A 13,598-nucleotide genomic window follows, 5' to 3' on the forward strand; every position below is an offset into this window, starting at 1 on the left:
AAGGCCCTGTGTATCTTAGGTACTTTCATGGCCCCCTTACAACAGTATCTGACTGCCTTATAATTTTTCATCACTGTGAGGGCAGTGCTATTAACCCCATTTTACAGGTGGGAGACTGAGACATAGACTGAGAGTTGTCCGGGGTCACAGAGGGAGTCTGGCAGAGCAGGGAATTGAAGCCAGGTCTCCTGAGACCCAGACTATTGCTCTAGCCAGCAGACCATTCTTCTTCTGCTCCATGGCAAATCGGATATTGCTGTGTAACTTTCCATGCTACCAAGCAGCTGTGTGACATACTTATGTTGTAAGATCCTATTGGTTTTAGTTGCTCTTTTTATTAAGAGAAGTGTTGTAATTTTTCCACTAACTCAGAGAATCATCCAAGCTGTGGTGATATTGGTCTCCATCAGTATGGGAATCTGGCATCTCTGGACACAGGTAGCAGTACAAAATGCTGGTGCACAAATCTTCACCAGGAGAGAGAGCAACTGTTCAGATAAAATATTACTATTGATGGCAATGCCTTCCATATCCCTTGAGATTATTCATTTGCAAGTCTTGGAGGATATTTAATCCTTTCAAGTGCAGATATATTCAGAATGTAGAATTTTACTTTCGTACTCAAAATTTAGTCACAGCAGACTATCCCCTTGCTTTACTTAGGAAAAAATGACTTTACTTCTCTTTTTCTCTGGGTCCTACAGAGCCACTACAGATATGGAAGAGGGAGAGTTGACTATCTTCTTCCTTATACGTAATCTGCAGATTTGTTGATCAAATTCAAGTTGCAGAATATTTATTTTGAGGAATACATAGGTGTACCTCTCACTTGTACGTTAATTTCATTACATAATGTATCTGAGGGCTTGTCTACACTGCACTTTACAGCGCTGCAACTGTCTCGCTTAGGAGTGTGAAAAAACGCCCCCCTCCCCCCGAGTGCTGCAAGTTTCAGTGCTGTAACATGCCAGTATAGACAGTGTAACAGCGCTGGGAGCCATGCCCCTTGTGGAGGTAGTTTTTTAGAGCGCTGGGAGAGACTCTCTCCCAGCGCTGCTCCGTGACCACACAAGCCATGTTAAAGCTCTGCTGTGGCAGAGTGCCTTTCCCAGATCTGAAGGAGAGCTCTGTGGAGTTCAGAAGCTTATTTCTTTCACCAACAGAAGTTGGTCCAGTAAAAGATGTTACTTCGTCCACCTTGTCTCTATCATATCCTGAGACCAAGATGGCTGCAACTACATCTGCTGAACAGGTGTTTATCCTTGTCACTTATTTTACTTGGATTCTTGTCTGTTCCTTAGTTTGCACACAAGAAGTCTCGGAAGAAAAATGGAAAAGGTTCCCACAGCTAACATTTGTTGTTAATTTGTTTGTACGCTAAAAGTCACTAAATGTTACTGTGTGTGGCAAGTAGTCAAAAGTGAGATGCCTATTTCATAATTGTCTGTTAAACTAGCTAACGTGTTCTTTTGAAATTACCACTAACAAAGCTTGTAATTCACATGTGCAAATAACTTTTTAAAAAGAGACTATTATAAATCTAGGTATTTAGAGAAAATGTTTAATATGTGCCCTTTACTACTAATTGACTAGCACTTTGGCTATCCAAAGTAATAGATAAGTAGAAGTTAACCTTAAACACCTTTGTTTATTTACTTATCTGTGATACTTAAATTTTTCTCTACCACGGATCTCAAAGTCTTAGTCCCATGCTCTGCCCTCCAGTGCACACTGCCTTCTTACAGTAGAGATGCCTTTTTATTTGACAATTCTGTTTTGAGTGGGAGGCTGTGATGAACAGAAACTAATCAAGATTTACCTTCCTTGCTGTCTTCCACTGGAAAATCTGTTTCAAAAGAGCGTGGTATGTATGTTTTTGGTAGTAAGTTTTCTCTTCTCCCATCCATAGATGGGAAAGGTATGCGTAAAATTTCACTCTGTCAATGGATGTGCACCATACAAAGCGGGTCTGTGTGGTGAGAGTACTAAACACTTAATAAATCAGTTTGCAGTTTTTGTGGTTCTGCCCAGATTCAGAAGAGGGCATAATCTCAGTGGGGTCTAGCCATCTTGTGACATTTGACTCATGAAATTTGTGCCAGTCAAGACTCTGGAAAAATTTTCATCTGTAGCCCTTTCACCCTATTTGGTCTCTTCCATTACTAATTTAAAAGGAAAGTCTTATCTACTACAGTCTCTCTTCCTCCCCTGTTGCCTAATAAATAAGGAGTCAAGATTTTTAAACACTTCCAGAATCAGCAAACTCATTCCCAATTTGAATTCAGTCAGGTCACTCTCTCCATAACAAGCTGTTTCACTGTACTCTTTGTCTGGACAACAGGCCTGCCATTGTAGCTATGTGAAGTAGACTTCTTTGGATGAACATTCTCAACTGCCCACAGGCTCTTTATTCATTTCGTCACATGTTGCTGTAAGTGTCTTATTCATTTTCTTTTGTCCAGAGTATCTATACATATCTTTCTTCATAAATGGACCTTGTGTCCCGCACTGAAGTGTGTTCATATTACAAGGACGTGTAGACAAATATAGTAACCCTGAAGCAAGTGCAGGTTTAGACCTTTCCACTCTGGTTTCAATTTCAAAATAAACGACACCATTGTTTAAAGCCATTTCTAAGGAGCTGTTTCCTTCGCTACCGAAAAGTGGTAGACTTACTGATTGGAAGGTTCCAGTGGGTTCCTTATACCCTTTTGCATGGTTGTTAATGCTTTCATGCATGCACAGTTTGAGGTTTTTGAATAAGCTACCAATTAAGCACTCTGCTGGTGGGCAAGGGCTTGTAGTAGAAAAGATGGAACAAGCCATGGAAATGAACTAACGTCCTTTCCCTAAAGGTGTACCCTTCAGGTTAGAGATTAAATGTTAGGGATCAGTCTGGGGAAGCTTGCATTGTTACTGCCCTTGTTGTGCCTGTTATCTGAATACATAAAAAGGGGAATTAGGTCTCCAGAAGCTGTTAATTCAGCACATGCAATTAGTACTTTAAAAAAAAAAAAATCTGTATTCTGAGACTTGAAGGATCACTGTGCCTTTACCTTGGTATTACATTTAGATAATCGGAATGAAATGTTACTGCTGTCCATTTTTATCTTATAAGAATCTTTTTATGGTTTCCAACATTGTGTTGTGTACTGCTCAAAAGTAAACAAACTCCTTTACCATTGGTACCAATGCCAAGAATTTGGTACTTTAAGGTATCAATGGTTTAAGATTTATTTCTACTTTTCAGAGAAAAATCACTTGAGAGGAAGGATGGTCTTATGGACAAAGCACTAATTTCAAAATTAGAACATCTGAGTTCAATTCCTGGCTCTGTCAGACGTTGTAACCATGGGCAAATCGTGTACTCTCATGGTGCCCTCTATTCACTGTCTGTAAAATGAGGATAGATGCTTCTTGTGTCTTGTCGCTTTAGACTGTAAACTTTTGGGGCCAGGGACTCTCCAGCTATGTGTCAGTATCCATATACCTAGCATTATTGGTTGTCTCAACTACAAATTGATGCAATATCTTGATGACACAGATGCTTCTTTAAATTACTGCATGAATTTTTGAAGTATGTTCCGCCTATACATCAAAAGCCTTTCATGTGAAAACAAAAATGGCACTCAAATCATCTCCAGTTCAGTACAAAAAGGACTTCACTTGCAAGGGCAATGACATAACAAATGGAGGATCCATAAAACATCTACTTGAAATACAGACATTGATCTTAACATTCCATCTAAATGGCCTCTTTAGCAAAGCATAAAAAGTTCTACTGTTCCCCTTGCCAAAGAGCATCCATAAGTGTCACAACTGCATAAATGTGCTAAGAGATAGGCTTTCACTTTTGTGTTACAGGAATGACCTGCCAAAGAGGCTGAGGGTACCTCTTTGAAGTATAAAAACTAGCGCTGTCAAGCGATTAAAATAATTAATCGCGCTGTTAAACAATTTAATACCATTTATTTAAATATTTTTGGATGTTTTCTACATTTTCAAATATATTGATTTCAGTTACAACACAATACAAAATGTACAGTGCTTACTTTATATTACAAATGTTTGCACTGTAAAAAAACAAAAGAAACAGTATTTTTCAATTCTCCCAATACAAATACTGTATTTCAATCTCTTTATCATGAGAGTTGAACTTACAAATGTAGAATTATGTACAAAAAAACCCCTGCATTCAAAAATAAAACAGTGTAAAACTGGAGAACCTAAAGTCCGCTCAGTCCTACTTCTTGTTCAGCCAGTCACTCAGACAAACAAGTTTCTTCTTCAAGTGCGTGTTAATGTGCATTCCACATTAGGTGTGCGTGCGCCGCGTGCGCGAGCATCGGAAACTTTTCCCCTTAGTGGCTCCCGTCGGGCCAGTGGGGGGCCCCCTGAGTGGCGCCACTGCGCCATGCATATATACCCCTGCCGCCTGATCCCCTCCAGTTCCTTTTTACTGTCCGTGGCGGTGTTGGAACAACTCCTCTGTGTGTCTCTTGTATGAGAGCAGTCCCTTAGCCTTTCTCAGAGTTAGATAGCTGTTATCAGTTAGCATACCTTTGTTGTGGACACTTAAGTGATTAGGTGCTTGGAGGCTTCCAGCACCCGCCCCGGGCCGCAGGGTATGCCGCAGGCCCGGGGTTTAAGGCTTGTGCCATGTGCCGCAAGCCTATGCCAGTTAGTGACCCCCATGACTCGTGTCTACATTGCCCGGGGGAAGAGCATCAAACTGAGCGGTGTAAGATTTGCAAGGCGTTCAAGCCAAGAACAAAGAAAGAAAAACTTTTGTTTGAAGCAGTAGTTGATGGAGGCTGCATTGCAGGCACTGGGCTCAGAGCACCCAACGTCTGCTCCGGCTTCCTTGGTGCATAGTGCCCCGGAGCCGTCGAGAGACCCGGCACCAGCTAAACACTGAAAGCTGCCGGCCCCAGAGCACCAGACTAGGCCCCGGCACTGCTCGTCCTCCCCGGTGCGGCCCACGGCGCAGCCAAAAGGAAGGTGCGGATGTTCCCCCGCATAGGAGGCCGGCACCTTCCAGGCCCCGAGCACCAGTAAGAGCGGGAAGGCCGCTGTACCGATGCTGGCACCAGTGGCTTCAGCACCACAAGTCCCACCGAGTCCAGGCCTAAGTGAGCTCAGTGCAGACGATGGGCTCGAGGACACAATGGATCAGCTCTCCATGCCTGGCACCTTTGAGGCGGCGAAGGACCTCCATTGAGCTGTTGGTGACGAGCCCCATCCCGTACAAGGAGAATCCTCCGGCACCCATGCCATGGGTGCTGTCGAGGGGTAAGCCGGCATTGGTGTGCCGTTCGAGGGCACCGGCCCGGTATTGTTCCTGGAGTTGGTCCCGGTTGAGCTCCACGTCTGCAGACTCCCAGTTACCCGCAGCTCAGAAGGAAGTCGCAGTACCGGGAGTGGATCGGTGCGAGGAAGTAATGGAAGGAGCATGACGCTCTCTGGCACCACTTAAAGACTGGCACCAGGAGGAGTCGAGACGGCCCTTGCCGGAGGACTCCCGCAGATGCCGATCCTGGGAACGCTGGTCCCGGTCCAGGTCCCGTTCCCAGTTCCAGGGATATCGGTACCGGTCCTGCTCCCATTCAGTTAGGAGCCGCTCGTCAATCTCCTGCCAGCACAGGTCGTCGGCACCGCCGTGGCCTTCGCGGTTGGCGCTGCCACTGTTTGGCTCTGACTCCAGCCGTTAGTTATTCGCACCGTTCTCCCGGACAGCAGGGACCATCAGATGGGTTGGCACCCACAGTGGGGGCCGCCAGGTCATTGGCCCTTCTGGACTCCTTGGACCTATCAACAGCGCCAAGGGGCCCTGTCCAGGCCGAGTTACTTGGTGCAGCAGTCCCGGTCCCCGCACCGACGGCGCCGGAAGCTACAGTATTCAGGCCTCCAGCATCCCCCCCAGGATAAACCGGAGAGACCAGCACTGAGTCCGGTGCCGCCCCAAGGTCTCCTGCCCCGCCTTAAGCCGGAGGCCCCTTCCGTGGGAGAAGGGGAGCAGGAGGACCAGCCAGGGGGGTTGAGCAGCTGCTAACCTCCTCGTCATCCCCGGATGAGGCAGTGGCAGGTACAGCGGTGTCTGGCCCTCCACCCATAGACCACAGAGCCCACCAGGAGCTACTGTGTAGGGTCACCCAGAACTTGGGGTTGCAGGCCGAGGAGCAGGAGGACTCCATGGTGGACATTTTGAACCCTGAAGATTCATCTAGAATAGTGCTCCCGCTCATTAAGACCATCCAATCGAATTATAAGATTCTATGATATAATATATGACTATATATATATGATATATAATATATAAGACTGTATGTGTGCGTGTGTGTGTGTGTGTGTATATATATATATATATATATATATATATATATATATATATATATATATATATATATATATATATATATATATATATATATATATATAAATAAATAAAAATGATATATATGGCAGACCCCGGCCTCCAACGCCAAAGGTGTGGAGTGCAAATAGTTTGCCCCGTCAAAGGGCTATGTATTGCACTACAGTACTAGTATGAGGTGAATTGAAAAATACTGTTTTTGTTTGTCATTTTTGCAGTGCAAATATTTGTAATCAAAAGTAATATAAAGTGAGCACTGTACACTTTGTAGTCTCTGTTGGAATTGAAATCAATATATTTGAAAATGTAGAAAAACATCCAAAAATATTTAATTTCAATTGGTATTCCATTGTTTAACAGTGTGATTAAAACTGATTAATTGAGATTAATTTTTTTAATTATGATTAATTTTTTGAGTTAATCTCATGAGTTAACTGCAATTAGTCGACAGTCCTAATAAAAACTCAGTATTGTTTAATTGGAAAACCCGCCCTTTCAATGTAAATGTCATTCAGGAAGCTACGGTTGTCAATGTTTCTCATAGATAATCAGGCTGTAGTGCGTTTCTTTCCCTCCCTCCCCTTTCGTACTGGTTCTTCCTCAAGATAAGAATGGGAGAAGCGCAGAAAGAGTGTGGTGAGGAAAAAGGATTAAGAAATATGGACAGAGAAGGGATGTGAGAGGGGCATTTAAGCTTTGACGTGAAAGTAGTGAACCTTGCTGCATGTCATAGATGTACTGCTGAAATGTTCTTTTAAGGCTTGTCACAGATCCCAGTTGAGTGCCCCTCTCACAACTCACTAGACTGCTACAAGGAAACCCAGTGGTGGGTCAGTGGGTGTTTTAAGCCTCTGGATTCTGAACTGAACCCAGCCACTGCCCCAGTCTTGGGGTCCCTAGGCATGCTCTCCGCACACAAATGTTCTGTCTTCCAGCTCTAGAGAGCAGGTGCTACCCCTAGACTCTGGTCTCCGTGCTGAGGCTTCAGTCTTTTCTGTAGCTTACACATGCCCTCGCTTAGAACTCCACTCAGAGGTATGATTCTTCTGGTTTCCCTCTTCAAGGGGCCACATAGTGGGTCTGAATGCTTAACATATAGACTTTGCATAGAAATCTAAGGCATGCTTTCTCTTTAATAGCACAGGAATTAGAATACAGATAATTTAGAAAACAGTGAACATCCTCAACATCATGCCTTTCACTAGCTCACCCTTTTCTTGGGGAGTCCTTGCCTCATCCAGATCCCACATGCTGGTTGCTTCTCCCTCCTCTTGAGCTGGAGAAAAATGACCCCTAATAGATCAGTTCCTCCCTTTCTTTTGAACCTTTGTCTCGTCTGTCAGGTGACTCCCTCGTCAGCCTCAATACGTGACCAGAGATTCCCTTACAAGGTGACTTCATTGCCCAGGTGACCTAGGTTTTCCTGGTTGGGAGCCAGTCTGTTGTCTAGAGCATTAAATGTCAGTGGTTGAATATTTAAGTTAAATGACCCTCTATTGTTAAGCCATTGAAAGAACAATGGAAGATAACTAGCCCCACGTTTTCACTGAAGACCACCACCTTCTCTACGAAGCCAATGACTGGCATGTTTAGGTTGACACAATGGCAGAAGTGCTACACTCCTGACCTTTGTTTTGCGTGACATCAGCAGCCACCTAATACCATCCACAAGGTCAGTTCTCAGTGACTTTCCCAACAGCCAACACCACCTGGAAATGGTTTACATAGGCTTACAAGTTCTACTTATTTGGTCCCTCCTGGAACCATGCTGGAATCTACAGTCTGCTGGCTGGTCCTGTTATGTGGCGATTGTAAAGGGCTCGGTAAACCAAATCCCACCATATCTGGCTTGTTACCACCAGTTTGTAGGTGTACTAATATCGGTGCCAAATTGAACATTGCAAGGGGCTTCAGAAAAGCATTCATTCCTTTGCTGGACAGAAGAGAGCAAGGCACTCTTCTGGCAATATCAAGCTGACAAAAGCCCTGAAACCGCAGTAGCATTGCTTGAGTCTTTGAACTCAGCAAGGAAAAGGTGGTGTGAAACTGTGACGGTGCTTGACTTTACAAGGTCAAGCCACAATACTTGAAAATGCCTCCTTTTCAGACCACCACAGGTAGGGAAGATGCCATCTCCTCACAGTTAATTGCCAAATCCTGTGTGGCAATGGATAAAAACATTCGGCGGCAAGTCCACAAACAACTTTATCACGCAATAAATCCGTGCCAGTTGTCTTCACCCCTTTCTGACCCTCTAAACACTAGATGAACTGGATAAGGGTCTTTCCAACACTAAGTCCGAGAAAGTGGCAGAAATGGACAGAATATATCCAAAATTCCTGAAGAAACTTGGTCAAAAGGCAAAAAGGTGGCTGGCAGACATTTTCAGCAACATCCAGTCTTCTGCTGTAATACCAAAAGAGTGGAAGATAGCCAGGCTCATAGCCATTTTGAAGCCTGGAAAAGAGGCCACTGATCCAAAAAGCTACCAGCCTAACTCCCTCTTTAGCCATTGCTATAAACTGTTGAAGTGGCTCATGCTTCAAAGGTTACATCTAATACTGGAGCAACTGGTCCCCAAAGAGCAGGCTGGATTTAGAACCAGTCACAACTGCTGTGATCAGGTGCTGGTCTTAGCCAGATTCTATGTAGCTGGTTATCAGTGAAATTTTAAAATGGGCAGCATTCATTGATCTGTCTTCTGCATATGATACTGTATGGCGCACAGATCTCCTGCTGAATTTATTAGCTTTTCCATGACAGTCAATCATCAGACTCATCACCAAGATGCTGAGTAACCGAAGATTCACCTTGGTAAATCTGTCCACAAATTACAGTAATTGAACAACAGCCTCCCACAGAGGTATGTTTTAATACCTTCACTGTTCAGTCTCTACACCAGCAACATTCCAGCCACATCATCCTGTAAATTCTTCATCTGTGCAGACGACATTGCTCCAACAATGCAAATGTCCTCTCTAAAGGCCACATCAAAGGTCATGAACAATGACCTCCAGACACTTGTAATGTATTTCAGAGCTTGGCAACTGAAACAGTGTGCTTCAGAAACACACATCTGTGGCTTCCACTCAAATAACCATGAGGCCAAAGTGCTGCTGAAAGTGGACTTTTGTGGTCTGCTGCTTTTGCCTGACCACAATCCATGGTATCTTGGTGTTACCTTTGATTGGATGCCGAGCTGTCGTCAACACCTTGACCAGACGAAAAAGAAAATAGAGACAAGGGTTAAAATCATCCAGAAGCTCGCTGACACATCCTGGGGTTGTGATACATGCACACTTCGAACATCAGTACAAGCCCTGGTCTTGCCCATGTGGAGTATTACGCACCAGTTTTGGTGCAAGCAGCTCCCATGCCAATCTCATTGACATTGAAATCATTGCCGTGCTCAGGATTGTTACTGGCTCTCTCAAATCAACACCAGTACTATGGCTCCCAGTTTTGGCGGGCATTGTGCCAGCCAACATCAGGTGAGAGGTTGCTGTGGTCCGGAAGTACGACAAGATCCTGATGGCTCCAGACCTTATGGCTCAAGACCTTAATTCACTGCCATTCTCCTGACTCAAATCCAGGAAGTCTTTCTGGATCCATGTGTCAACGCTACATGCCAAATGAAAGGATGCCAGCACTCTGGCTCGAATTGTGGGCCTCTTATGGCATCTCAAACAAAGACCTGATTGAAGATCCAACAAAAGAAGTCCTGGGATTTTGTCTTTGTCATAGGCAGTGGACTATACTCCACTGCGTTTTGAACAACACACAGAAGGTATGGATACGTCCTCCACAAATGAAAAATTAAGGAATCACCAAATTTTGACTCTGGTGTGGTACAAACTGTGAGATACATAATGGCAACTGCCCTATTTAGCTTACAGTGGGGGCAGAAGGAGGATCCACCTAGCTACCCTAGAAGTATTAAAATGGCTTTCAAATCTCAAGAGTCAGTTATGTCAACCTGTTGCTTTTCAAGTGTCATTTGAAAGTAGAAGACTAGCCCCACGTTTCAAACTGGAGTTTGGCTGCAGAAAGCTCAGTCTCACACAATAAGTTGTATAGATTACTCAAATTGTCACAATGCTATATATTGCTTTTAGTTAAAAGAATCTTGTTGCCTATTGGTAACATAACTGCTATGTAATCTTCAGAAAGCTGTGTTCATGCCTGTGATATAATAGCATATCCTATTTATAAAATGCAAGAGAAATTCAGTACAGGTTTTTAAATAACATTTCAACAATTTAGGGTTGCAGGAAATGGTGCTTGCAGTACACGCCTTTTTTTTAAACACAATTTGAATTCTTGTCCTTGAAAACTCTAACATTAAGTCTCTTGGTTGAGGCCAACACTTAAGTTTTGTGATTATTAATCTCTAAAATATACTGAGGCAGTTTCACGTTGTGTGCTAAGACTTCAGCAGTAGTTTTAGAACTATTTCTTATCCTGATATTGTATAATTGTGATTTGTCTTATGAAATTTTAGATAAGATTTTATATAATGGACTAATTTTATTTACGCTGCTTGCTATGTCAAGTGTCATAATTCCACCCCTGAATGAGGGATTCCCTAATTGGTTTTTATTAAAGTTGAGGTACATAAGATGCTGTTAGTTTTCTTCTGTAACTGATATTTTAATAAGGGGAAGCTTACATAACACACACAATTCATGCGGGGCAGAGGATTTTTGTATATTTCAATAAAGGTAGATTTGTTACTGGCTTATTTTAATCCTGTCACACTACTACAGACTAAAACATCTCACTTTTTATTTGAGCTTGATTTTTTTCACTGCTCCATGGAGGTTTCTGGGCTAAGCTTTCTTAGTTAAACCTCTGCGTATCAATGCTGGCTCCTGACACTCACTTTCATTTTGGGTCATTTGTACTTCTCACCTCCTAGCTTTTAGACTCTCCAGCTCTAATATTGAGCTTGTTGGACAGCTATATTATTCAGTGTTTTTGTTTCTTTTTGTCAGAATGCTCTAATTACTCAAGGAACTCTTTCACATGCCCCACCAAACAGCTAAAATGGCTGACAAAAGCAAAATGTCTTAAGCTCTCACATCGCTTCCAGATGTTGTTCCAAGTGATTCAGAGCAAGCCAAGGTTAAGATCAAATAAACTGTTAGTCTATAACCTGGAAGGGCAAAAAATGCCTTTCTTCTTATAAAATCTGATGTGAATAATAAAGTACATGAAACTTTGAATAAGGCTTGGCACATCTTGGGATTCTGACAACTCTGTATATATACACACACACAAACACATCACTTTTATGTGTACTCCTACATTGGAGTGTGGAGTCACCTTATGGCTTATGCTCTGCGGAAGCAGAGTGGATACTTCATCTATTTTTAAACTTTCTTGTTTTCTCAACCGAGGATAGACATGTTGGTTGTTATGTCTTGCATATGCAGGTTTGATTGTGTTCAGCCCTCTTGATTGGATAGATTTTTCTGTAAATTTTGGAACTTGACTAATTCCAAGGTTTTTTAGCAGGAGATCATGGCCAGTAGTGTTTTGTCTTGCAGTAGGGAATTCCTTCTTCAAGTAGTTTTACCTGCATAGGAAGGACAGTTCTTGTATTTTTTGCATCCAGATCCATTCCAGGGTGTAGCTAACTGTGAATGTCTGGAAAGTATCGATCAGAAAACAAAAGTGGAGAGTTCTGATATGAGGTCAGAGACTTTGCTGGATGAATGTTGAAGTTTCCATCAAAAATTTCTCTGGGTTTCTCTGAGAAGCTTTTGGTATCTGGGAGCCAGTGGATCAGCAGGATGCCCATATTAGTCACTTCTTCCTTTTTAATGTTGGAAGGGACCATTGTAATTCTCTAACCTCCTGAATAGCCCAGGCTTTGTGATTTTACTTCGTCGAGCCCCGTAACTTGTGGCTAAAGTGGAGAATATCTTCTAGAAAGACTTCCATTCTTGATTTTAAAGACTTAGTTTTGGTGAATCTACCATCTCTTGGTAGGTTGTTCCATTGGTTAAGTACCCTTACTCTTAAAAATTGGCACCTAATTTTCAGTTTGTCTAGTTTCAACTTCCAGTCATTGGCTCCTGTCATGTCCTTCCTGCTTAAAGAGCCCGCTGTTTATTACATCATCTTCCCATGTAGGTATTTCTTGGCTGTATTTGAACTTGTGCACTGAGTATATCAATTACTGTCGTTTTAATAGCTTAAGTAGATTTCACATGCACCTGGAAATTGTCACTCTTTTAAGGAAAGTTCTGAAAAGATTGCAGGTAATAAATTAGCTGGAAAAGACTTATTAGGTCATAATGTCATTGCCTTTCTAAAGCAAACTAGGCCTTTACAGTGTATGAATAGCATGTGTCCATGCTGTAGGGAATATCACTGGGGATGGAAATAAAGAATTTTATGTATTCTCTAAAGCAGATTCTTTTATAAGGCTATGTAATTGTTAAGTACTTATTTACCCTGACTGAGAAAATATCTGGGGCCCTAATGTATTGTGCCTATTAAAATGTTTTCTAACTTCCTTTTTTAATAGAATGGTCCTAGTGCCAGATCTTGTCACAAGATGTGCATCGATATTCAGCGAAGGCAAATCTACACACTGGGCCGTTATCTCGATTCCTCCGTGAGGAACAGTAAATCTCTGAAAAGTGATTTCTACCGCTATGACATTGACACCAACACATGGATGTTGCTAAGTGAAGACACTGCAGCAGATGGAGGTCCCAAGCTGGTGTTTGATCATCAGGTCAGGTGTAGAGCCCCGTACGCTTTTACATTGAGTACACTTTTATTTCCTGGGCTTTTTTAAAAACATTTCTTACCATAGCCCATTGCTAGAATCGAGAAGTGTTTCACCAGGTAATGCAACTAAAAAATATATTGGGAGAAATGGATAGGATGTATTTTTAAAAAACGTATGTTCCTAATTAACAATGTTAATGTTACAACATAAAAAAACTACTCTATTTTTTTTTTCAAGAACATGAAGTTATTTGTTAGTATCTTGTAATCTCCTATAAAGATTAAGAAACAATGCAGCTATGTCTGGGAAAGCTCGTCTTTCACAGTGATGTCTTGTTAGTGAGTAACAGATGCTCATCACTGGGATTGTGGAACCACAACCATATTGTAGTCAGTGTTGGGTGTTACTGTGGACAACAATGCAAGAGACAATGGAGATATTGGAAAAAGGGCTTGGGTTTTGATCAAAATTTGGCCTACC

General features: G+C 42.5%; 1 protein-coding gene across 5 annotated transcripts in view; it reads left to right on the top strand.

Annotated features, from left to right (window-relative positions):
- Positions 1–13,598, top strand: part of MKLN1 (muskelin 1) — a 194,606-nt gene that overhangs the window by 119,465 nt on the left and 61,543 nt on the right. For all 5 annotated transcript variants that reach the window (XM_037889362.2, XM_043520782.1, XM_037889364.1 and 2 more), the window contains one exon: positions 12,909–13,121. In XM_037889362.2, coding sequence (XP_037745290.1) covers positions 12,909–13,121 — 213 coding nt within the window. The remainder of the gene's footprint in view (positions 1–12,908; positions 13,122–13,598) is intronic.

This window comes from Chelonia mydas, chromosome 1, assembly GCF_015237465.2.
Source record: "Chelonia mydas isolate rCheMyd1 chromosome 1, rCheMyd1.pri.v2, whole genome shotgun sequence".
Taxonomy (NCBI): Eukaryota; Metazoa; Chordata; order Testudines; family Cheloniidae; genus Chelonia; species Chelonia mydas.